The 26,002-nt window shown below is 46.0% G+C and overlaps 1 protein-coding gene across 1 annotated transcript; it reads right to left on the reverse strand.

Moving 5' to 3' along the window:
- Positions 1-47: 47 nt before the first annotated feature.
- Positions 48-23,073, reverse strand: SMG5 (SMG5 nonsense mediated mRNA decay factor; the record flags this gene model as incomplete). The annotated part of the gene is made up of 18 exons (XM_030465229.1): positions 22,869-23,073; positions 19,791-19,889; positions 18,454-18,577; positions 14,947-15,103; positions 13,887-13,976; positions 11,317-11,406; positions 10,474-10,552; positions 9,892-10,017; positions 9,382-9,450; positions 8,110-8,318; positions 7,891-8,028; positions 6,244-6,933; positions 5,229-5,398; positions 3,959-4,034; positions 3,100-3,275; positions 1,853-2,011; positions 1,563-1,622; positions 48-281 (listed from the first exon to the last, which is right to left on the reverse strand). Coding segments are annotated over exons 1-18 (2,823 nt in total), but the record flags the coding sequence as incomplete, so codon positions are not given.
- Between the last annotated feature and the right edge of the window lie 2,929 nt (positions 23,074-26,002).

The following is a 26,002-nucleotide window of genomic DNA, read 5'->3' on the forward strand; positions in this document are numbered from 1 at the left end:
CATGATCCCATGAAATAAAAGATAAAAGGAAGGGAGGAAGCCACAACCTTGTCCCCCAGGGTTTGTTTCCAAGCCAGGAGGGGGAGAGAGGGTTTGGGGTTTGGTGTGGGGTCCCCCATACCTGTCCTAGGGATGATGATGATGAACCTCCCACTGGTGGCCAGCTGCTTGACCAGAGGCAGGTGCTGGCAGAGGGCCTGGGTGTCAGGGACAAGGTAAGGGGACATGGCTGACTGTGCTTTGGGCTGCTGGAGACTTCCCTCCAGCTGAGAAACCTCCAGCTGCAACAAAGAAAACCAAAAAAAAAAAACAAACCCACAGAAGCAGAGCCACTTGCTTCCCATTTCTGCTGAAATAAAATTAAAATGCTCAAGCAGGGAGAGCTTAAGACCCCCCCACCTCCTCCCCCTCAAGTGTGGAAATTCCTTCCCTTTCCAAGCTCCCAGCAGGATGTGGAGCAGAAGGAGGTGACTGTCCCCACACACAGCCCCTCCTCAAGTGCTCTGGGCAAGATTTGGGCAGCTCAGGATAAAAAAAAAAAAAAAATCAAATTATTGGGGTGTGTCTAGAGGATGGTGACCACCAAAAGGAAACTCAGGAGGTCACTTGGCTTGGAAAAGGCTGGGGGGGGGCTCAGGGCTCAGGGCGGGACCACAGGGCTCAGGGGGGGGACATCAAGGCTCAGGGGGGACCTTAGGGGACACCTCAGGGCTCTGGGGGGACCTCAAGGATCAGGGGGACCTCAGGGGACACCTCAGGGTTCAGAGGGGTGGGACCTCAGGGTTCAGGGGGGGGACACATCAAGGCTCAGGGGGGACCTTAGGGGGGACCACAGGGCTCAGGGGGGGACATCAAGGCTCAGGGGGGACCTTAGGGGACACCTCAGGGCTCTGGGGGGGACCTCAAGGATCAGGGGGGACCTCAGGGGACACCTCAGGGTTCAGAGGGGTGGGACCTCAGGGTTCAGGGGGGGGACACATCAAGGCTCAGGGGGGACCTTAGGGGGGACCACAGGGCTCAGGGGGGGACATCAAGGCTCAAGGGGGGACATCAAGGCTTAGGGGGGAAACCTCAGGGGGGGGACCTCAGGGGACACCTCAGGGCTCAGGGGGGACACCTCAGGGGGAACCTTGTGGCTCAGGGGGGACCTCAGGGCTCACGGGGGGGGACCCCATCAGAGCTTCCAGGAGGGGGGCAGCAGAGCAGGAGGTGCTGCTCTCCTCTCTCCAGTGACAGGAGCCAAGGAAATGGAATGAAGCTGCAGCCTGGACAGCAGGAAAAGGATCCTGACTGAGAGGGTGGTCATGGAATTCAACCTGGAGCACCTGGACACCACCCTGAGGTGTTCATTTGGTAAGCAGCTGCAAGGAGGAGGGAGCTGGGTGAGGGGATCCCTACAAATCCCCTCCACCTCCAGGTGTTCTGATGGGTCTGGCTTTGCAGAAGAGAATTCCTGCCTGTGTGGGAGCAGAGAATTCCCCTTTCCATCCCATTTTCCCCTTTCCATCCCTCCTTTCAGCCTCCCCCCTGGCAGATTTCAGGCTGGAGCCTCCTTGTCCTACCTGCAGTCTCAGCTGAGCCATGTCCCTCATCAGCCTGTTCCTCCGAGCCTCCTCTGCAGCCTGGTGACAAAAACAAACTTCCAGCTCAGTTAGTAGGAAACAGGAGCACCTGCTTCCAGAAACAGGGAATACCTGAGAAGCTCTTAAGGGAAAAAAAAAGCAAACCCAAAAAACCCCCCCAAAAAACCAACAAAAAAAAAGAAAAAAATCACCTCCCACTCTGACTCCAGCTCTGTCAGGGGAAAAATGATTCCAAAGGTAGGGAATGTGCATCCCTCTGCCAAACTCACCATGTGAAACTGGGCTTGTGCCTGGTGCAGCAAATTGTCCTGTTCTGCCTGGGCAATGCTGATAAAAATCCCAAGCTCTGGGTTGAACTGCAGGATGCTGCCTTGCAAGTGGGTGATGAAGTGGCCGAAGCTCCGGATGCAGCAGATCCGAAGCACTGACTGGAAAAAAAGGGAAAAAAAATAAATAAAAAAAATTGGAGAGGGGTTGGAGGAGAAAGAAGAAGGGGGAGGAAAGAAGAAGGGGGAGGAAAGAAGAAGGGGGAGGAAAGAAGAAGGGGGAGGAAAAAAAAGAAAAAGGGGGAGGAAAAAAAAGAAAAAGGGGGAGGAAAAAAAAGAAAAAGGGGGAGGGAAGAAAGAAAAAGGGGGAGGGAAGAAAGAAAAAGGGGGAGGGAAGAAAGAAAAAGGGGGAGGGAAGAAAGAAAAAGGGGGAGGGAAGAAAGAAAAAGGGGGAGGGAAGAAAACAAAAGGGGGAGGGAAGAAAGAAAAAGGGGGAGGGAAGAAAGAAAAAGGGGGAGGGAAGAAAGAAAAAGGGGGAGGAGAGAAAACAAAAGGGGAGGAGAGAAAACAAAAGGGGAGGAGAGAAAACAAAAGGGGAGGAGAGAAAACAAAAGGGGAGGAGAGAAAACAAAAGGGGAGGAAAGAAAACAAAAGGGGAGGAAAGAAGAAAAAAGGAGGAGGGAAGAAAAGAAAAGAAGGGGGAGAAAAGAAGGGGGAGAAAAGAAGGGGGAGAAAAGAAGGGGGAGAAAAGAAGGGGGAGAAAAGAAGGGGGGAAAAAGAAGGGGGAGAAAAGAAGGGGGAGAAAAGAAGAGGGAGAAAAGAAGAGGGAGAAAAGAAGGGGGAGAAAAGAAGGGGGGAGAAAAGAAGGGGGGAGAAAAGAAGGGGGGAGAAAAGAAGGGGGGAGAAAAGAAGGGGGGAGAAAAGAAGGGGGGAGAAGGGGAGAAGGACATTTAGAGAAGGATCATTAAATATCCCCCAGCTCCAACTAAATTCCTCTCATTCAAGAGGAACCTTGATTCAACCTCTCATTCCACAGGGAGGTCAGGAGCAGCAAAGCTGTCACTGAGTGTCCGGGAAGGGAATTCTTTGAACCCTGATTTATTTTTTGGGGGGGGGATAAATGACTGCAGGAACCCCAAGAACACAAAACCCTGAGTTTTGGGGGTTTTTTTGGGGGGGGGGCAAGAAACAACTAAATCTTGATCTGCACTTCCAGAGAGGGAAATGCCAAGCTTTAGGCTTGACCTCACCTCCTCCACTGCTGAGAAAATGGGACGGTCCTGCTCAAAATTCAGCTTTTTGTGGGCATTTTTCAGAGGGGGAAGGTTTCTTAGGGCCACATCTTCTGGGAGCAGGAAGTTGGCTCGGAGATCTGGGAGCTCAGCATCCCTCAAAATATCTTGGACTTCATGACAAAAGGCCAGGCCTGGAGAAGAAGGAGGAAAAGGAGAGTGAGAGGAAGTGACTGAAAGGATTGGTGAGGGGAAAATTAGGAAAAGTGCTTAAAAGGACCCAGGTTGCAATGCTCAAAGGCTGAGGTTTTAAATTCCACCTCTTCTGTTGGAAAAGGAAGAAAAAAACCACTCAGATTTAAAAAAAAAAACTTCCCCAACCAACCTAGCTCCAGAAAACCTGGAATTGGGAGGGAAAGGACCTTAAAAATTATTTTCCAAGCATCTAACAGCTCCCACCAGCCCAGGTTGCTCCAACCCATCCAGAAACCTCCCTGGATAACCTGGTTCCAGTGTCTCCCTCCCCTTTTCACACTGCAGAATTTCCTCAGAAGGATTTGGAGCTTCAAAACTCCTTTTTCACCACTTCTAAGGACAAAAAAACCAAATCAGACCCTGCAAGGAATTCCCATCACGTTGGCCCCAAGAGGTGGGAATGTTTCAGGAGGATTTTTTTCCTGCAAAAAGTGCTCAAACCCACAGAGTTTAAATGTTTAAAAGCCCAAAACCTCAGGTGCCAGATCTCATTTTCCTTTTGGTGCTGAAAACCCCAAAATCCTGCTGGAAAACCCTCTTGGCTGCAGGGCTCCTACCCCCCCCCCACAGGTTGGAGCTCAGAGCTGCAAAGTGACCTTTTCATTTTTCCTTCTCCCAGTACCTGATTCCTGCAGGTCTGCAGCAGAAGGCAGAAGGTTCAGGAGCACAGACAGCCTGTTCCACAGGCTCTGAGAACTCTGCAGGAACAAAAGAGACAGAAAAAGCCACAGAAAATATCAAGAGGATGCATCCAGTTGGCAGCCAGTCACTAGTGGTGTCCCCCAGGGATCAGTGTTGGGCCCAGTGCTGTTCAGTGTCTTTAGTGATGATTTAGATGAGGGGATTGAGTCCACAATTAATAAATTCACAGATGACACCAAGCTGGGAGGAAGTGTGGATCAGCTGGAAGGCAGGAGGGCTCTGCAGAGGGACCTGGACAGACTGGAGAGTTGGGATGATCCCAAGGGGATGAGGTTCAACACAACAACCCCATGGGGAGCTCCAGGCTGGGCACAGAGTGGCAGAAAGGGAGCTGGGAGTCTGGATTGCCAGGAAGCTGAAGAGGAGGCAGCAGTGTGCCCAGGTGGCCAAGAAGGCCAATGGCATCCTGGGCTGGCTCAGGAACAGCGTGGCCAGCAGGTCCAGGGAAGGGATTCTGCCCCTGTGCTCAGCTCTGGTGAGGCCACAGCTTGAGTCCTATGTCCAGTTCTGGGCCCCTCAGCTCAGGAAGGAGCTTGAGGTGCTGGAGCAGGTCCAGAGAAGAGCAAGGAGGCTGTGAAGGGATCCAGCAGAATTGCTGTGAGGAAGGGCTGAGGGAGCTGGGGGTGTTGAGGCTGGAGAAGAGGAGGCTCAGGGGAGACCTCATCACTCTCTGCAACTCCCTGAAAGGAGGTTGGAGCCAGGGGGGGGTTGGGCTCTTTTCCCAGCAAGACAAGAGGGCACAAAGGGTCTCAAGTTGTGCCAGGGGAGGTTTAGGTTGGAGATGAGAAAGAATTTCTTTCTGGAGAGGGTGATCAGGCATTGGAATGGGCTGCCCAGGGAAGGAGTGGATTCTCCGTGTCTGGAGATCTTTCCAAAGAGCCTGGATGTGGCACTGAGTGGGCTGGGAACCACGGGGGGAGTGGATCAAGGGTTGGAGCTGATGATCTCTGAGGTCCCTTCCAACCCAGCCCATTTCATGATTCCATGATCCTATGAATAAGGAGGCTGCTTGGGCTTCCCAAGAGCTCTCACAGCCCTCAGGCTGCTTTTAGAGGCAACTTCACTGCATTTCTGAGGTCCAAAAAGCTCTGAATTGGTGTGGAACCAATTTTTAGCAGTGCTTTCCCTCTGTCCTGAGCAGGGAATTGAATGGCTGAAGCTTTGGGAAGCAAATGGAGCAGAATTCCCACCTGAGCACACATGATGATGAGGTCTGTGTTTGTCCTCAGCCAGTCCAGGAAGACCTTGACAGTGAGAAGCAGCCCCTCATTGGTCATGATCTCCAGCTTCTCCTGAAGGGATCTCTCATTCCTGCAGGATTTGGTACTGGAGATGCTTTCCTCAGAGTCAGAAACATCATCTGGAAAAGGAAGAGAAATTCTTGGGAAGCCCCAATGGGAGGAGAAAAGCCCTGAGGTGGGAAGGGCTGAGCTTTTCAGTGCCTCCAGACACTCAAACCCAGCTCCCCATCCCCTGGCTCAGGATTTTTTTCCTCCAGGGAAGGAGAAGCCTGAACAGGGCTTTTATCCCAAACACAAACACTCAAGCTGGTTTTTCCCAGAGGATGACAGGAGCTGGGGAAGCTGCAGAGTACCAGGGACACCTCACAGCAAGAAACTCCTCACAAGGTCAGAGCAGCTCCTGCCAGAGCTTTGCAGAGCTGCAAAGGACACAACTTCAGGTTGGAGGGATTTGGGAGATGGGCAGGGACACTTCCCACCAGTCCAGGTTGCTCCAAGCTCCATCCAACCTTCAAGAGTGCCAGGGATGGGGTAACACTTCCAGGGAGGGAGGAATAATCTGATGGAGAACTTCCCAGGACTTCCAATGGCACTGTCCCTCCCCAGAGGAGCCACCAAGTGTCTGATTTCAGATGTGACATGAGAAAAAGGGAGATAATCCAAATAGTTAAGAGCTGTTGTGTTATCACAGCTGAAAAGCTTCCAGCTTGAGGAGCAGGACAAAAAATTCTGCCTGGCTGCCAGGGTTCCCTTTGCTCACTGCTTCCTGCAGGAAAACACCCAACTCACAACCTGCCCAGTCCATGGACAACCTATTCCTCCAAATCTGACCAGAGGAGAACTGGCAGAGGAGAATCCAGCCAGGAGAAGGGTTGGATTTTAGCAGATCCAGCTCCAGCTCCCAGTTTTCTCCATCAAAAGTTTTTCTACACGTTTTGGGGGAGGGGGGGTTGCTGGTTCTTACCTTGCTCTGCCAAGCTGGGCTTCTCCAGCTCTCCATTGACACATGGCTTGCTTTCTAAGCCATCCTTCAAGATGGGAGCTTCACTGTTTGGTTTCAGAAGGATGTTACTGAAGGTGGGAGCCAAACGGAAGCAGCGTTTGGTCTGGAAGAGTTGGGTGGACATGGCCTGGAGGTTACTGGCTATGCTGGCATCAGTGGTGCTGAGGGAAACTGGCCCGTTGACTGCTGGCTCTGGAACCTCCATTTTAGAGAGGTTCTTTGAGTCCTCCAGCCCATTGCCATCCACACAGTTTTTAAAGGGCTCTTTAGGGCCACTTTTGCCACTTCCCTCCTCCCCGGGCTCCTCCTCCATGTCCTCCAAATCCGAGCGAGATTCCTGGCTGTTCATGTCAGAGTCTGTCTCCACATCAAAAGCAGCTTCTGCTTCCTCATCACTCTTCTCTGAGCCACTCTCTGAACCATCACTGCCTTTGGTGGAGCCCTGGCTGGAGTCAGAGTCAAAGCCCTCACTCAGGTCACTCTCATCTCCCTTCTGAGGGTGGCGGCGGCGCCTCAGGCAGGAGAGGCGAGAATATTTCTTGCTTTTTTTGCAATCATTCTTCCTTTGCTCCTCACTGGGCTGGTGATTCACCAAATCAACTTCAGCTTCCTTTTCCAGGGAGTTTGGAGGTTCCCGAAGCTCCTGGTCATCTGCAGGTATTTGGAAATGAATAATAATAATAAAAAAAAAATTAATGAAGAAAAGGTGGAGGTGTCAGACAAGCTGCCCACCTGCTAGGGAGGGAAGGAGGGGGGGAAATCAGGTGTGGAAATTTCAGCCCCTGGTGTCTTGAAGCAGAGAGGAAGCCCTAGAAAAAGGGCTCAGTTTCTAGAAAATCCTCAGAAAAAAACTTGGGAAGCCTGGATTCCTCCTGAGCAGGCAGCCTCAGTGCTGAATGCTGCATAAACCAGACAAGTTGAACCTAAAATCTTTTCCCAAGACTAAAGCAGTGACTCCACCCTACAACCAGGCTCTGCTGACCTAATCCTTTCCTTGAGCAAAATGCTCAGATCTTTTCCAGCAGTCCCACATCACCCCAAAAGCTTCAAAAACCAAGGGGGAGGAGTTGTTCCTCACTGCTTTTGACCAGGAAGCCTCTGGTCTTGGGAAATCTTCCATAATCGACTTCAGGCAGGGAAAAGATTCAGCAGTTTTTGTTGGGTTTTTTTTCTCTGCTCAACAGGAGAATAAATTGCAAAGAATCCCCTCTGGAAACTGCAGTTCTGGTTTTGTTTGAGCAGAGATTTGGTTTGCTCCCTGCCCAGGAGTTTCAGCTGCAATCACCTCCTCGGAGGAGGAGAAAAGAGCCCAGAAAATAACACCAAATAGAGAAGGCAGAGAGCAGGGAAAACAGATGAGGAAGGAGCTGCCAAGAGATGCACAAAGATAACTCCTTCCAGCAAGGAGAGCAACATTTCCAAGTTCTGATTACTCTGGAACTCAGAGAGTGGCTCAGCAGCTCCCCCTCCTTGGGGGGTTTCAGCAGTCACGAGGTCTCTCACCAGAAAAAAATCCACACTTGGGTGATTTAGGAAAAGAATTAAAACCCCAGCTTTATAAGCAGGGAATTGGGGAGCCTCAGCTCCTCCTGCCTCTGTCCTCTTTACCTGTTCCATCACTCTGGAAAGCTGGAACTGGATTTTCCCCTTCTTCCAGCTCTGCCTGCAGGCGGATGTTGACGTGGTTGATGAGGTGAGAGAAAAGGGCCAGGGTGAAAGCAATGGCTGCACTGTACTGCTTGGAGCCTGCAAGGAGAGGCAATTCAGCCCAAATTTTCCCCAAATTGGGTTATTTTTTTCTTTCTGTAGGGCCTGAAAAAAACTCACCTGCCCTCTTGAGGCTGTGAACACTCATGAGGCAGATGATGACCATGCGGAAGATGAGGAGGTCAGGGAGGAAGGAATAGCCACTCTCATATTCCTCTTCATCCTCACTCGTTGAGCTCAGGTGAGGAGGAGAGGGCAGGTAGAACAAGCAGAGGTTAAAATCCTCCAGTACAGACTGGCAGAGAGATGTCAGCTCAGAATCCAGAGAGCTAAATTAAAAACAATTAAAAATAAAATTATTTTTTCCAAGCCCCGAGCTCCTGGTGGTGCCTGAGTGGAACCAAAAGTGGGAGCCAGGAGATCTTTCAACACCAGGCAGGATAAAACTCCAAGGAAGAGGTAAAAAACCCCATGGGAGATAAATCAGACTATGTTTTCCTCCCCAAAGCTGCTAAATTCAAGAGAAATAAGAGATAAGTCACCAAAAAACAGATGGCAGTGATCCCCAGGGCTAAAAGGGAGCAAAAAGTTCCAGATCTCCTGCTGGGACTCAGCTTTTCCTCCTCTCATGTTCCCAACTTGCATCCTGTAAGAATATTCCCAAATCCTCTGGAGCTCTGAGCTGCCTCAAAGAAAATATTCAGTGTAAGGAGCTACACCAGCCTCCTGGTTACAAAATAAAGCAGTCTGCAGAAGAGCAAAAAAAAAGAAAAAAAATCATAAAAAAAAAGAATTTTTAGGGGGCAAAATGCTTAGGGAAAGATTTGCTATATTTTTCTGGACTAAAATATGTGGAGAAGAGGATATTAAATGAGGCTTGAAGTGTAAAAGTCACTAGCTGGAAGCTGAGCCCATCCTGGGCACAACCAGCAAGGTGAAGAAAATGATTATTCCTCTGTCTGGCACTCCTGAGATGGAATCTGGAGCTCAGCATCCAACCCTGGCATCCCCAGGAGCAAAGAAAAAAAGGAGAAAAATAAAATCAAAATCTCAACAAGCAAGCAAAAAAAGACAAATTGAACTCAGGCCAGCAGAAAACTGTCAAGGAGAAGAGAGAAGTTAATTTACAGTGACCAGAAAACCTCCCAGCAGAGAAAAATCCAAGAAAAAAAACCCCACAAAGCTTCCAGAAAATATTTTAACCCTTTGGTATTTCAGCCACTCTTCTCCTTTACTCTCCCTGCAAGGTTTAAAGACCTAAAATCTTGGGATCTTTTGGCAGGAAGGCTCAGCACAGGCACTGTTATCCCCCAGGGAAGAGTTTTTTCATATTCTGAATCCCTGCTCCTGGGAGTTAGCACCAAAAAACCCCAAAATCTGCCATAATCTTACCTGCTCTTTGGCTGCAAAAGACTCTGCAGGTACATGAAGCTCACCAGCAACCTCTTGATGTCTTTGCCTCTAAAAAGAGGAAAAAGAAAACACTTGTGAAGCAGGAACCAAAACCCAGGGATGGATCAGGCTAAAGGGAGGGAATTCAGGGAATTTAATTAGGAGGGAAATCAGATCCCAACTGAAAAACTACATCCTGGTGAAGCTGGAGGAAAAAAACCCACTTTGCACACTTGTAATTCTTGCCACTGTTCCTCAGCCCTGATGAACCTGCTCTGGAGTGAGAAAACCTCCCAGCTTTTAGGTTTTTTAGTTAAACCAAAATTCAGTTTTCCTCCTGAAATCACAACCTGAGAGATCCTGAGGATCCAGGAGAGATCCTGATTGCTCCTTCTGGAACAACCTTTGCTCAGTCACCTCCTCCCAGGAAGAAAACCCAAAGGATAACCCTGCTGGAACAGCAGCTTGCAGCCCAAACCTTTATTTTTATTTTTTTTATTCCCTTCTCACCGTTTTTTGCTTGGAGACAACTTCCTGCTCTCACATTTCTTCAGCTGATGATACATTTTGGCTGCTTTGTCGTACAAACGCTTCAAGTTCCCGGAGGCACCTTCAAAGGAGACTTCAGACTGGATACTGAGGCACCAAAACAAAACACATCAAAACTTCCTTTGCCACAAAGTTGCTCCCACTCCCTGCTTTATTTTTATTTTTTTTTCCAGTGGAAAGTGATCCAGGCACCTAAGCAAGAAGGCTTTTTTTTTCCTTGAGCCCCACTTGAAGCTGCAGCACCCACAAACCTGTGTTTTAAGGCCATGCTCAGAAGGATTCCACCCACCTCACCATGCAGGGTGCCTCACAGCACCCAATTTCTCCTCCAAAACTCTTTAAAAGTCCCTCCTGATGCCACCTTACCCTCCCAGCACTTTTATTTTAGTCACCAGCACAAGGTTTTGGCTTCACTGAGGTTTTTCTTCTGCTCAGCCTTGCTCCAAGGTGAAATAAAACCCCCTTCCCCTGAAACTCACCCACTGAAAAGAGTCACAAACCCAAAAAAAAAAAAGGAGAAAAAGACTCCTCAGAGTCACTCACCAACGTAAGTAGCAGTAGGTGGCTTCCACGTTGTAGTATTTGCTGCCTGCCAAGGTGCCCAGCTGGTTGAAGGGCATTCCTGGCAGGAAAAAAACCCAAAAACCCCCCAAAAAAGAAAAAAAAGGCAACACCATTTAGTTTTGCAAACCTTTTCCCCCTCCCACATGGCAGAGACAAAGCTGCAGGACAAAGGGTTGGGCTGCTCCAGCTTTTCCCCACTTTTCAGCACCAGGTTTGGGTTCAGTTGGGCTTCCAGCCCCTCCCCACCTTCCTGCCAGCAATCATTGCCTCCTCCTTTGGGGCAATAATCCCCAAAATCCGACTCCTCCTGGACCCAGCAGCATTTAAGAGTTCTGTTCCAGTTCCTAAATAAAATTTTTGGTCACTTCTTGAGATCAGTAGGCAAATAACTCAGAGAAAACAGGTTTTTTTTTCCCCAGAAGTGCACATATTTTAATATAAAACAGACCCTCAACTCTTGCCACAAAGTGTCCTCATCCAGAGGTCACTTCTGGAGGGGAAAGCAGCATGGGGGATGATTTTATTTTATTTTATTTTATTTTTGGCAGGGAGACAACCAAGAATGTTCTGGCAACAGACAGCTGGGTCTTCCCTCAGCCAGACAAACACAACTTGACCACAATCATGGAAATCTGAGCTCCTGGGAGGTTACCAGGGGAGTAAATTGAGGCCAAAAAGCCCCTTTGCTTTAATTCTCCTCTTTCAGAGATTCCCCAGGCCAGGAGGAATCCCAAGCAGAGGATGAAACCAGCACACTGTGGTGGTTTTAAGGTTGTGGGAAGATGATTTTAAGGTGTCAAAAAGTCCTGGGAAGTCACTCACCAATTTGGGGTGCAACAGAAAGGGCTTGGTAGTAAAATCTTTCAGCCAGCAGCTCCGTGTCCACACCTGCCAGCTCGTTCTGGTAGCGAGCTGAAAAAACAACAAACCCAAAAAAAAAACCCCACAAAACCCACATGCTGCCCTTCAGAAAGCAAAGAGCAGTGTCCTCCCCTCCCCTCCTGCAGAGAAACTGGGATTTCAAAGCCCAGAAAAGCAGAATTCTCTGCCCAGGTCAACAATTCCAACCCACTGCTCTTGGCAGAAATGTCCCAGACTTGCCAGGCTCCCCTCAGGCTCTGGAAGTGCCCAGCACAACCCCCTCAAGGAATGGGAATATCCCTGAATCCCATGGCAGCAAAAAGGAGGGAATTCTTCTGCCCTTTGGTTTAAATGTTGATTAATTTTCCCTGTCAGGACCTCAAACCAACCATCATTCTGCTGGAGCAGAGTGTGAAAGCCAAGTCTGACCACCTACTAAAATTCCTGGCTGTGGGATGGAGCCAATGAAATGGGAATGGACTCATTGAAATGGGAATGGACTCAATTAAATGGGAATGGACTCAATTAAATGGGAATGGAGCCAATGAAATGGGAATGGAGCCAATGAAATGGGAATGGAGCCAATGAAATGGGAATGGGCTCATTGAAATGGGAATGGACCCAATTAAATGGGAATGGACCCAGCTAAGTGGGAATGGGCTAATTAAATGGGAATGGGCTCAACTAAATGGGAATGGACTCAAATGGGAATGGACCCAAATGGGAACAGGCTCAATTAAATGGGAATGGACCCAATGAAATGGGAATGGACCCAATGAAATGGGAATGGACCCTATGAAATGGGAATGGACCCAACTAAGTGGGAATTGGCTCAATTAAATGGGAATGGACTCAATTAAATGGGAATGGACCCAACTAAGTGGGAATGGGCTCAATTAAATGGGAATGGACCCAATTAAATGGGAATGGACTCATTTAAATGGGAATGGACCCAATTAAATGGGAATGGGCTCAATTAAATGGGAATGGACCCTATGAAATGGGAATGGGCTCAATTAAATGGGAATGGACCCAAATGGAAATGGATATAATTAAATGGGAACAGACTCAATTAAATGGGAATGGACCCAATTAAATGGGAATGGGCTCATTTAAATGGGAATGGGCTCAATTAAATGGGAATGGGCTCAATTAAATGGGAATGGACCCAATTAAATGGGAATGGACCCAATTAAATGGGAATGGGCTCAATTAAATGGGAATGGGCTCATTTAAATGGGAATGGGCTCAATTAAATGGGAATGGGCTCAATTAAATGGGAATGGACCCAATTAAATGGGAATGGGCTCAATTAAATGGGAATGGACCCTATGAAATGGGAATGGACCCTATGAAATGGGAACAGACTCAATTAAATGGGAATGGACCCAACTAAGTGGGAATGGACCCAATTAAATGGGAATGGACCCAATGAAATGGGAATGGACCCAATGAAATGGGAATGGACCCAATTAAATGGGAATGGACTCATTTAAATGGGAATGGACCCAATTAAATGGGAATGGACCCAACTAAGTGGGAATAGGCTCAACTAAATTGGAATGGGCCCAATTAAATGGGAATGGACTCATTTAAATGGGAATGGACCCAAATGGGAATGGGCTCAATTAAATGGGAATGGGCTCAAATGGGAATGAACTCAAATGGGAATGACCCTATGAAATGGGAATGGACTCAATTAAATGGGAATGGCCTCAATTAAATTTATATTTTTATTTTTTTTCTATCACTAAGCATTTTGGAAGCCTCAGGTGACAGGCCTGAGCACCCTTCCCACCCCTCAGCTAAACCATTTCTTTCCAGTTCCATTTCCAGGCTGAACCATTCCCACTGCTGATGCCAAAGAGATTCCAAGAGCTTGAGCTCAAGCACATTTTGACCTCTGCCACCCTTCAGGGAGCTTTTTGGCCCCTTCCTGGCTGCTCACTCTCTTCTGCTCTCAAGCAAGAGGCTGCCACAGACTTCCCACACACTCCAGGAGGTTGTGGGATGGCTGTGCCTGCTCTAAAAAAAAAGGATGAGCAGGTGGCCAGACACAATGACAAAGAACATGAGGCTTGGGGGACCTGCCAGCTCTGGATTAATTCAGAATATTGCTTCAAAAAACCTGATTTTCTGTCACATTTATGCTGAGGACAGGAAGGGAACCTTAAAACAAGGCAGAACCCAGATGCCAGCCCAATCCTGAGGTTCCTTCACTCTGTCCTAAAAACAGGAATGAAAGTGAAAGCTTCCAGGCTGGCATGGACACCCCAAATCCCTCAGTTTTTTGCCCCAAAACAAAGCTTTTTGTAGTGGTTTAGTTGGAAGGATTTCAGCTTTTAGAAATCACCCCCAAACACACCTCATGGAAAAGGTTGCTGGGGCTCAGCAGGACACGGGCAAAACCCCCCCAAAAAAATTGTATTAAAAGGTAAAAAAAAAAATCATTAAAAGCTAAAAAAAAAATCATTAAAAGCTAAAAAATAAAAATTTATTAAAAGCTGCCCTGAAACCACTGCTGCTCTTACCTAAATCTCCCAGATACACCAGACATCTGTGACATGCCATCTGTGCCCACTCCATCTCCTTCTCCGAAGCAGCCACGGGTTTCTTGCAGCCTGAGGGAAATCCAGGGAATGCCACAGAGGGATAGGGAAAGAAATCCCAGCAGTCTGCAACCCCCTCCCTGTGCCTGGATCACCTGTTTGCCCCTGGGGGGGTTTAGTTGGGTAAATGTGAGGGAAAAAATGCAGGGAATAGGGGGATGCCTGCTCTGTGGATGCTCCCTGAGGTTTTGGCTCTGCCACAGGGGGTTGGCTCCACTTTTTTCCCAAAAAAACAAAAAAAGGGAGGAAAATTCCTGCTTCCAAGCATGTGAGGGTGTTGATAAAGCAGCTGTTAAGGAAACTGGGGCTTTGTTTGTGGGGTTTGGGGCAGGAGCTCTTGGTAAAGTCCAGCTGAGCCTGGTGGCAGCAAATAAAGTGGGCAGAGAATTCCTGGCAGGGAATCTGGCCCCAAATCCCTGGGTTTGGGGAAAAGGAGGAAGAGAAGGGAGGGAAAAGAAATCTGTGTGGAGGTTAAGGAAGAATTCCCTCTGGAGAAAAAAGCCTTTTGCATCCAGAAAAGGATCAAGTGAAAGATTTTCTTAATTTCTCTCTGCCAATCCCTAATTAATCCCTGATTAAAGGGATGAGGGAAAGCAGGAAAAAAGGGAAGGAAAGGAATCTTCCATCTAGAACAAAAAAAATCTGTTGATTTCAAGCACTTATTCCCCCCTTTGGCCCATCTGTCAGCTTTAATGAGGCTTTAAAACCTTTTCTTTTTTTATTTCCATCCTTTCCCCAGGTTAATATTAAAAAAAAAATTTGAATTTTTTAATTTGAATTTTAATTTCAGTTTGAATTTAATTTTAATGTTGTCATTTTCAATTTTAATTTTATCTTAATTTTTTATTTTTATTTTCTTTTCTATTTTGATTTGAATTTTTTAAATCCAGGGAAAAGAAGAGAGTTTTAAAGAGGTAAAATGGGGGGAAAAAAAAAATTAATTTATGCCTTGAATGCTGCAAAAAAAAAAGCCAAAACCAACCTATGAGGGGGTCTGTGACATGAGTCCAGTCAATGCAGCTCTGCAGCTCCAGCTGGTAGTGGGATTGGATGTAGAGGAGAAGGTGTTGGTAAAATCCAATTCCAGCAACTAAATGAGTCCTGTAGGCACATTCCAAGGTGCTCCGACTGTGGATGTGCTGGAAAAAAGGAAAAAGAGGGAAAAATAAAGAATCCCGAGGGAAATTTCAGGTTGGGGACCCAAGTGGAGGGCAAAGGGGGAGGAAAAAAGGGGGGGAGTTGAGCTGTGCTTGGGGTTTTTAATTCCTCTGCCTCCATAATGTTGGGATTTGGCATCAGAATTCCAGGAAGGAGGAGAAGGAATTGCTGGAAGAAGAAAATAAATAAAATTCCCAAAGCACCTCAGCCAAATCCCCAGGAGAGAGAGGGAGAAAGTGGGATGTGGGTGTTGTGAGGGCTTCCCAGGAAAACCACTGGAAAAGCCCCCTCAGAGCAGCATCCTGCCTGGAATTTCATAGAATCATAGAATCATAGAATTGGCTGGGTTGGAAGGGACCTCAGAGATCATCGAGTCCAACCCTTGACCCACCGGAGCAGTTGCTAGACCATGGCACTGAGTGCCACATCCAGTCTGTTTTTAAATGTCTCCAGGGACGGAGAATCTACCACCTCACCGGGCAGTCCATTCCAATGCCTGATCACCCTCTCCGTGAAGAAATTCTTTCTAATATCTAACCTAAACTTCCCCTGGCACAACTTAAGTCCATGCCCTCTTGTCTTGTTGAAAGTCGTTTGGTAAAAGCGCCCAACCCCCACCTGGCTACACCCTCCTTTCAGGGAGTTGTAGAGAGCGATGAGGTCTCCCCTGAGCCGCCTCTTCTCCAGGCTGAACAACCCCAGTTCTCTCAGCCTCTCCTCGTAGGGCCTGTGCTCGAGTCCCTTCACCAGCCTGGTTGCCCTCCTTTGGACCTGCTCCAGGACCTCGATATCCTTCCTGAACTGGGGGGCCCAGAACTGGACACAGGACTCAAGCTGTGGCCTCACGAGGGCTGAGCACAGGGGCAGAATCACTTCCTTGGACCTGCTGGCAATGCTGTTCCGGATACAGGCCAGGATGCCATTGGCCTTCTTGGCCACCTGGGCACACTGCTGGCTCATGTTCAGCTTCTTGTCGATCCAGACTCCCAGGTCCCTTTCTGCCTGGCTGCTCTCCAGCCACTCTGTGCCCAGCCTGTAGCGCTGCATGGGGTTGTTGTGGCCAAAGTGCAGGACCCGGCACTTGGAATGTTGAACCTCATCCCGTTGGGGCTACACCTGGCTGCAACCAGGATTCAGGGAGTTGCAGAGAGTGATGAGGTCTCCCCTGAGCCTCCTCTTCTCCAGCCTCAACACCCCCAGCTCCCTCAGCCCTTCCTCACAGCAATTCTGCTGGATCGCTTCACAGCCTCCTTGCTCTTCTCTGGACCTGCTCCAGCACCTCAATCTCCTTCCTGAGCTGAGGGGCCCAGAACTGGACACAGGACTCAAGCTGTGGCCTCCCCAGAGCTGAGCACAGGGGCAGAATCCCTTCCCTGGACCTGCTGGCCACGCTGTTCCTGAGCCAGCCCAGGATGCCATTGGCCTTCTTGGCCACCTGGGCACACTGCTGGCTCCTCTTCAGCTTCCTGGCAATCCAGACTCCCAGCTCCCTTTCTGCCACTCTGTGCCCAGCCTGGAGCTCCCCATGGGGTTGTTGTGTTGAACCTCATCCCCTTGGGATCATCCCAACTCTCCAGTCTCTCCAGGTCCCTCTGCAGAGCCCTCCTGCCTTCTAGTTGATCAACACTCCCCCCCAGCTTAGTGTCGTCTGCGAATTTGCTGCTGATGGCCTCAATTTGAGGTGTTCTGAAGGAGGGCAGAGAAATATTCAGCAGGAATTGCTGAAAAAAACATCCCTGAGCCCAGCAAGACAAAAAAAAAATAAATAAAAGTGCTTTGCTGCCTCCACTCAGCCCACAAGCACTCAAGAAAATGAAGCTTTTAATTTAAACTTTAAAAAAAAACTAAAAAAACAAACTAAAGTTAAAAAATTAAAATGTAAAATTAAAAAATTGAAATTAAAAATTGAAATTAAAAATTGAAATTAAAAATTAAAATTAAATTAAAAGTTAAAATTAAAAGTAAAAATAAAAATTAAAAATAAAAATTAAAAATAAAAATTAAAAATAAAAATTAAAATTTAAAAGGTAAAATTAAAAGTTACAGTTAAAAGTTTAAAATTAAAAATCAAAATTAAAAATCAAAATTAAAAACTAAAATTAAAAACTAAAATTAAAAACTAAAATTAAAAACTAAAATTAAAAACTAAAATTTAAAATTAAAAATAAAAAATTAAAATTAAAAATCAAAAATTAAAATTTAAATGTAAAATTTAAAATTAAAAACTAAAATTAAAAACTAAAATTAAAAACTAAAATTAAAAACTAAAATTAAAAACTAAAATTAAAAACTAAAATTAAAAACTAAAATTAAAAACTAAAATTAAATTAAAAGTTAAAATTAAAATTAAAATTAAAATTAAAATAAACATTAAAATAAAAATTAAAATTTAAAAGGTAAAATTAAAAGGTAAAATTAAAAGGTAAAATTAAAAGGTAAAATTAAAAGGTAAAATCAAAATTAAAACTTAGATTAAAAACTAACATTTAAAATTAAAAATCAAAAATTAAAATTAAAAATCAAAAATTAAAATTTAAATGTAAAATTTAAAATTAAAAACTAAAATTAAAAAATAAAATTTAAAATTAAAAAATTAAAATTAAATTAAAAGTTAAAATTAAAATTAAAATTAAAATTAAAATAAACATTAAAATAAAAATTAAAATTTAAAAGGTAAAATTAAAAGGTAAAATTAAAAATAAAAAATTAAAATTTAAAAGGTAAAATTAAAAGGTAAAACTAAAATTAAAAATCAAAATTAAAACTTAAATTAAAAACTATCATTTAAAATGAAAAATCAAAAATTAAAATTAAAAATCAAAAATTAAAATTTAAATGTAAAATTTAAAATTAAAAACTAAAATTAAAAAATAAAATTTAAAATTAAAAAATTAAAATTAAAAGTTAAAATTAAAATTAAAATAAACATTAAAATAAACATTAAAATAAACATTAAAATAAACATTAAAATTTAAAAGGTAAAATTAAAAATAAAAAATTAAAATTTAAAAGGTAAAATTAAAAGGTAAAATTAAAAGGTAAAATTAAAAGGTAAAAGTAAAATTAAAAATCAAAATTAAAACTTAAATTAAAAACTAACATTTAAAATGAAAAATCCAAAATTAAAATTAAAAATCAAAAATTAAAATTTAAATGTAAAATTTAAAATTAAAACTAAAATTTAAAAATTAAAATTTAAAATTAAAAGCATTAAAATTTAAAATTCGAAATTTAAATTAAAATTAAAAACTAAAATTTAACTTAAGCTTTTAATTTTAAAATGTTAATTAAAATTAAAACCCTGTGCATGAAGCCTGCCCCAGATACCTACCTTTTTATTGGTTTTAATCAGCTGGATAACTTCATAATAAACTTTCCTCCAGAGTAATTCTTCTGCTTTTCTTCCATAATCCACTGGGTGCAGGAACATCAGCTTCACACAAAGCTCCCGGAGCCTGGGCAGAGAATTCACATTTAGCTCCAGCACCAGAGGAGCAGAGAAAGAGGAAAAGCTGAGTTTGGAAAAGTTTGGGATCTCTGGGACACTCCCACAAGAGCTGCACAACCTGAGCTTGGCTCAAAAATCATCCTGAGAGCTTAAAATCCAAGCAAGAAAAAAAAAAAGCACCAGAAGATATAAAAAATTAAAATAAAAAATTAAAATAAAATTAAAATAAAAATTAAAAATAAAAATTAAAATAAATTAAAATAAAATTAAAAATAAAAATTAAATATAAAAATAAAAATAAAATAAAAATAAAAATCAAAATTAAAATTAAAATTAAAATAAAAAATAAAATAAAAATTAAAATAAAAAAATAAAAAATTAAAATTAAAAAATTAAATAAAAAAATCAAAATAAAAATTAAAATAAAAAATCAAAAATAAAAAATTAAAAATAAAAAATTAAAAAATTAAAATAAAAAATCAAAATTAAAAAAAATTTTAAAAATCAAAATAAAAAATCAAAATAAAAAATTAAAATTAAAAAAATTAAAAATAAAAAATCAAAATAAAAAATTAAAATAAAAACCTCAAAAATAAAAAATTAAAAATAAAAAAGTAAAAAATTAAAATAAAAAATCAAAATTAAAAAAAAATTTTAAAAATCAACAATAAAAATTAAAATAAAAATAAAAATTAAAAATTAAAAATAAAAAATCAAAATAAAAAATTAAAATAAAAACCTCAAAAATAAAAAATTAAAAATAAAAAATTAAAAAATTAAAATAAAAAATCAAAATTAAAAAAAATTTTAAAAATCAACAATAAAAAATTAAAATAAAAATAAAAATAAAAAATAAAAAATAAAAATAAAAATAAAATAAAAAATAAAAATAAAAATAAAAAATAAAAATAAAAATAAAAAATCAAAACTCAAAATAACAAAATAAAAATAAAAAATTAAAATAAAAATTAAAAATAAAATACTAAAAATAAATTAAAATAAAAAATAAAAAATCCTCCAGGTTTTTAAGGATAAATCCTGAGGATTTCTCTCAGGAAAGCTTGAAGGCATGAGCTGTTCAGCCCCCAAATCTCCCCTCTGCTTCAAAAACCTTCCCCAAGCTGCCCCAAAATGCAAAAATGCAGCTTGAAAACTTCCAGGGGGATTTTTTTCCCAAAAAAAAAAAAAGCAAAGGAAAAAAAAAAAAAAACCCAACTTACTTGTTCCTCAAGCTGATGTTCTCTGGTTTGAAGACTTCTTGATAAGCTGCCTTGTTCCCAAGGATGAGATCCAACCTATGGACAGCCTCAACCACAGCTCTGCAAGGGGAAAAAAAAGCAAAAAAATTAAAAAAAAGAGGGAAAATCTTCAGAAGGAAGGAGCTGGGATTGGTTCCTGAGGTTTTAGCCTGCTTAATTCCATGATTAGGCAGCTGCATTATGGCAGCAGGCCAGAGGAATTGATTTCCTTTCTGCATTTTTGCAAAAGCTTCTGGAAAAAAAAAGGAAAAAAAAAAAAAGAAAATAAAATGATTTTGCTGCAAATCAGGTGGTTAAACACCAGTCAGGTCACTGGTACCTCAGGGGGAAAAGATTTCAGGGTGACCACAGCACCCAAAAAGATGGGAATTCTGCTCCAGTTGCTTCCCAAAGCTTCAGCCATTCAATTCCCTGCTCAGGACAGAGGGAAAGCACTGATAAAAATTGGTTCCACACCAATTCAGAGCTTTTTGGACCTCAGAAATGCAGTGAAGTTGCCTCTAAAAGCAGCCTGAGGGCTGTGAGAGCTCTTGGGAAGCCCAAGCAGCCTCCTTATTCATAGGATCATGGAATCATGGAATGGGCTGGGTTGGAAGGGACCTCAGGGATCATCAGCTCCAACCCTTGCTCCACTCCCCCCGTGGTTCCCAGCCCACTCAGTGCCACATCCAGGCTCTTTGGAAAGATCTCCAGACACGGAGAATCCACTCCTGCCCTGGGCAGCCCATTCCAATGCCTGATCACCCTCTCCATGAAGAAATTCTTTCTCATCTCCAACCTAAACCTCCCCTGGCACAACTTGAGACCCTTTGTGCCCTCTTGTCTTGCTGAGAGTTGCCTGGGAAAAGAGCCCAACCCCCCCCTGGCTCCAACCTCCTTTCAGGGAGTTGCAGAGAGTGATGAGGTCTCCCCTGAGCCTCCTCTTCTCCAGCCTCAACACCCCCAGCTCCCTCAGCCCTTCCTCACAGCAATTCTGCTGGATCCCTTCACAGCCTCCTTGCTCTTCTCTGGACCTGCTCCAGCACCTCAAGCTCCTTCCTGAGGGGCTGAGGGGCCCAGAACTGGACACAGGACTCAAGCTGTGGCCTCCCCAGAGCTGAGCACAGGGGCAGAATCCCTTCCCTGGACCTGCTGGCCACGCTGTTCCTGAGCCAGCCCAGGATGCCATTGGCCTTCTTGGCCACCTGGGCACACTGCTGCCTCCTCTTCAGCTTCCTGGCAATCCAGACTCCCAGCTCCCTTTCTGCCACTCTGTGCCCAGCCTGGAGCTCCCCATGGGGTTGTTGTGTTGAACCTCATCCCCTTGGGATCATCCCAACTCTCCAACCTCTCCAGGTCCCTCTGCAGAGCCCTCCTGCCTTCCAGCTGATCCACACTTCCCCCCAGCTTGGTGTCATCTGTGAATTTATTAATTGTGGACTCAATCCCCTCATCTAAATCATCACTAAAGACACTGAACAGCACTGGGCCCAACACTGATCCCTGGGGGACACCACAGCCGCCATTTTGATGCAGCCCCGTTCAGCACCACTCTCTGGGGGCTTCCAGCAGTTCCTGACCCATCCCAAAGTGCTCCTGGCTGATCCACAGCTTTTTCAGGAGAATCCTGTGGGAGAAGGTGTCAAAGGCCTTGCTTTTTCTTCTGGGCACTTTTTGGGGTTGTTGTGGCCAAAAGTGCAGGACCTGGCACTTGGAACGTTGAACCTCATCCCATTGGGATCATCCCAACTCTCCAACCTCTCCAGGTCCCTCCGCAGAGCCCTCCTGCCTTCCAGCTGATCCACACTCCCCCCAGCTTGGTGTCATCTGGGAATTTGCTGATGATGGACTCAATCCCCTCATCTAAATCATCACTAAAGACACTGAACAGCACTGGGCCCAACACTGATCCCTGGGGGACCCCACAGCCTCCATTTTGAGGCAGCCCCGTTCAGCACCACTCTCTGGGCCCTCAGGGAAAAGTTTCAGAAGCTCTGAGTCCAAACCCTCCTGGGGGGTTTCCACTCTCCTGGAAAACTCCACACCAACTCCTTCCCCTTTCCCTTTTTTATCTCTTTGATTCCAGGCACAGGGTTCAGGTTTTCTCCCTGCTCAGCAGCTCACACCCCAAAAAAAGCTTTTTTTACCTCAAAAAAAACAACAAATTAAACAAATTAAATACCACTCAAACCCGCTCTGGACTTTTCAGCAAGGATCTTGCCAGATTTCTGAGGTTCCAGGGGATGAAAGGACCTGCCCAATGTCACCCAAAAAAAAAAAAAAATCCACCTTTTGCCTTTTTTCCTCATTTCCCAAACCAAGGAATCACTGATGGAAAAACTGAGGCAAAAGGAGGCAACACCTGGGCCAGGTCAGCAGAGGGCAGGGACCTCCTCCCTGCTGGGCTGAGCTGACCAAAACCATCATTATTTCCCCAATTTTCCCTCCTGACACCACTTCCACTGCATGGTGCTGAGTGGAATCCCAGGGAATTGGTTTTATTGGGAAGTTGGGCAGCTCCAGCCCTCCATACAACAGGAAAATGCCTCAAGCTCCTCATCCCCTCCCTCTGGATATCCTGGATATCCTTCACCTCTCCATCCCTACCCCCCTTTACACCCCATCACCTCCCTACATCCCAGACAAATCCTTCCCTTTCCTCCAACCCCTTTTTCCCCCTAACCCTCCCTAAACCCTCCCTAAACCCCACCATCTCCCCAGCTTCCCCCCTCCAACCCTTTCCCCCCTTCTCCTCTGGATTCCTCCCATTTCCCACCTCATATCCCTGGATCCTTCCCTCCACATCCCCCCTCTTTAACCCCCTCCCTAACTTCCCTCACCCCTAAACCCTCCAAACCCCCCCAAAAACCCCAAACCACCATAAAACCTCCTCAAGTTTCGCCTCCTCCCATCCCCTTCACCCCCAAACCCCTCTAGACCCCCCCCTCTCCTCGGACCTCCCCAAACCCCCTTTAACTCCCCTCCCCAGCTCCTTCCACCCCCTTTTCCCCTCAGTTTCCCCTCAGTTTCCCCCTCCCCCCCCCTCAGCCCTTTCCTCACCGGTACAGCCTCTTGGTGTGCAGCACTTTGGCCTCCGGTTCGCCGCTCTCCCCGCCGACGCCTCCTCCTTGGCTCATGGCTCTCGCTCACCCCAAGGCCCCTGCCCGATCCGCTTCGCTTCGCTCCGGTTCTCTCCTTTCAGCACCGACCCCGCCGCCTCCGCCGCCTCCCCCGGCCCCGCTCCGCCGCCATCGCTGCCCCCCCTGCCCCGACCAGATCTCGCGAGATTTGCGGCGGCAAGAGGCTCTGTTCTCGCGAGACTTCCTCCTCCTCAGGCAGCTGCGGCGCTTGCCCTCACTTAGTGCTGGCAAACATCTCGCGAGAACAGAGACTCTCGCCGCCCTTCCCCTCACTTACGACGGGATAAAAGAGCGGCCGGGAGGCCTCAGCTCGCCAGGGTTCCCCTTTCAGGAGGCTGCGGCGCTTGCCCTCACTTAGGAGGGGCAAAAACTGGCGGCCGAGGGGGCGTCATCTCGCGAGATTTCCCACTGAGGGGGCTGCGGCTCTTGCCAATACTTAGCACGGGAAAAAATGGCGGCCTGGAAGCGTCATCTCGCGAGATCTCCCCTTGGGGCGGCAGCGGCGCTTGCCAGTAGTTAGTAGGGGCAAAAAAAATGGCGGCTGAGGCGTCATCTCGCGAGAACTGAGGCTGCGCCCTCACTTAGAAGGGGCAAAAACGGCGGCCTGGAGGCGTCATCTCGCGAGATTTCCCCCTGAGGAGGCTGCTCCATCCCCTCAGGGTCCTCCTGCTCCTCAGGGACCCAGAAATCATCCCAAAACCACCTGGAAAACACAGGGAAAGGGGGGGGGTGCAGGTGTTTCCCACTAAAAATAAATGAGAGGCAGAGAGAGAGGAGGAAATGACCCCTTTGGGCTTGGAATCTCCCCCTCACACCCATCCCTATTCCCATTCCAACTCCTGGGGTCTTCCCAAACCTTGGAAGCAATGGAGAATCCTGGAATTGCCTCTAAATCCCTCAAGGGAAGAGAGGGAGGAGATTCCTCCCCCCAGGGTCACCCCAGAACCAGGCGGGAGGTTGGGATGAGGAAAAAAAAACTCAATCCCTTTGGTTTTCCTCAGATCCCTGGGAAGCACCATCCCATCCTCAGCTCCTTTTGGGATTATCCCACAAATCCTCATCCCTTTTTCATCCCAGAACCCTTTTTGGGTCACTTTGTTCCCTGTTCCACCCTTCCTGGTGCCTTTTTTCGACCTCCATGGGGAAAACCCCCCCAATCCCTTTGTTTTTCCTCATCCCTGGGAAACACCATCCCATCCTCAGCTCCTTTTGGGATTATCCCACAAATCCTCATCCCAGAACCCCCTTTTTGGGACATTTTTCCCCTTTTCCACCCTTCCTGCTTCCTTTCCCCAACCTCCATGGAAAAAACCCCAATCCCTTTCTTTTTCCTCATCCCTGGGAAACACCATCCCATCCACAGCTCCTTTTGGGATTATCCCACAAATCCTGATCCCTTTTTCATCCCAGAACCCTTTTTGGGTCACTTTGTTCCTTTTTCCACCCTTCCTGGTTCCTTTCCCCAACCTTCATGGGGAAACCCCCCCAATCCCTTTGTTTTTCCTCATCCCTGGGAAGCACCATCCCATCCACAGCTCCTTTTGGGATTATCCCACAAATCCTCATCCCAGAACCCCCTTTTTGGGTCATTTTGTCCCTTGTTCCACTCTTCCTGGTGCATTTTTCGACCTCCATGGGGTAAAAAACCCAATCCCTTTCTTTTTCCTCATCCCTGGGAAACACCATCCCATCCTCAGCTCCTTTTGGGATTATCCCACTAAACCCTCATCCCAAAACCCCCTTTTTGGGTCATTTTTTCCCCTTTTCCACCCTTCCTGGTGCCTTTTTTTGACCTCCATGGGCGGGTGAGGCAGCTCCACCCCCCCCTTTTTGTTGGTCCCAGCCCCACCTGAGCTGGTCCAACAGGTTTGGAAGTTCCAACTTCCCAGGACTTTGAGGGGTGGAAACATTCCAGAGGCTCCCGGCTCCCCCATTTCTTTCCCAGGTAAGTTTAGGGGTGACGGGGATCCAGGTCCTTTCCTTGTCCCCCCCTTTCTTGTCCCCTGGGGGTGGCACAGGAAGGGGCTGTGTCCCTGTTTCCTCCTCTGGATTCCAGCTGGAATCAGTTTCCAGTTGGAATCAGTGCCTCAGTTTCCCTAATTTTTAGGGCTCCTTTCCCAGGGAGGGGTTTCAGGGATTCCCCTGGGAGGGGAAGGGAGGGAAAAAGAGATTTTTATTTTATTTTTCCCTGCAGGAAGCAACACCTGGGATAGGCTGAGAAAACAGGGATTGCCAGGAAACGGGAGGAAAAATATGGGATTCCTGCCAGGAAGGGGCACCCAGAAGGGTCTCAACCCCTAAGGAGCTGTGGATTTGGCTCATCCTGATGGGATCTTCCCAAATGGAAGGGGCTGCTGGCTCAGGATCTCAGGGGATCTCAGGGATTGCCAGGAGTCTTGGGATCTCAGAGGGAAAAACCCCAAAAGTCCCCAAATCCTGGGATTTCAGGGATTTCTGGGCTGTGCTGCCCCCAGGAGTGGTTCCCCCCTGATCCTTCTGCTTTCTGCTCAGTGGTGGGGAGGAATTGGTGGGGATTCCAGGAATGGATGGGGATTCCAGGAGTTTATGGGAATTCCAGGAGTTTATGGGAATTCCAGGAATTTATGGGAATTCCAGGAAATGGGGGGAAAAATATGGGATTCCTGCCAGGAAGGGGCACCCAGAAGGGTCTCATCCCAAGGGGCTGTGGATTTGGCTCATCCTGATGGGATCTTCCCAAATGGAAGGGGCTGCTGGCTCGGGATCTCAGGGGATCTCAGGGATTGCCAGGAGCCTCGGGATCTCAGAGGGAAAAACCCCAAAAGTCCCCAAATCCTGGGATTTCAGGGATTTCAGGGATTTCTGGGCTGTGCTGCCCCCAGGAGTGATCCCCCCCTGATCCTTCTGCTTTCTGCTCAGTGGTGGGGAGGAACTGGTGGGGATTCCAGGAACGGATGGGGATTCCAGGAGTTTATGGGAATTCCAGGAATTTATGGGAATTCCAGGACCTGTCACCCTCTAAATAAAACTTGCAGCTGCGTGCGAGGCCCCAAAACCCTCATTTATATTTTTAAT

The sequence above is a fragment of the Calypte anna genome, chromosome 25 (genome assembly GCF_003957555.1).
Source record: "Calypte anna isolate BGI_N300 chromosome 25, bCalAnn1_v1.p, whole genome shotgun sequence".
NCBI lineage: Eukaryota > Metazoa > Chordata > Aves > Apodiformes > Trochilidae > Calypte > Calypte anna.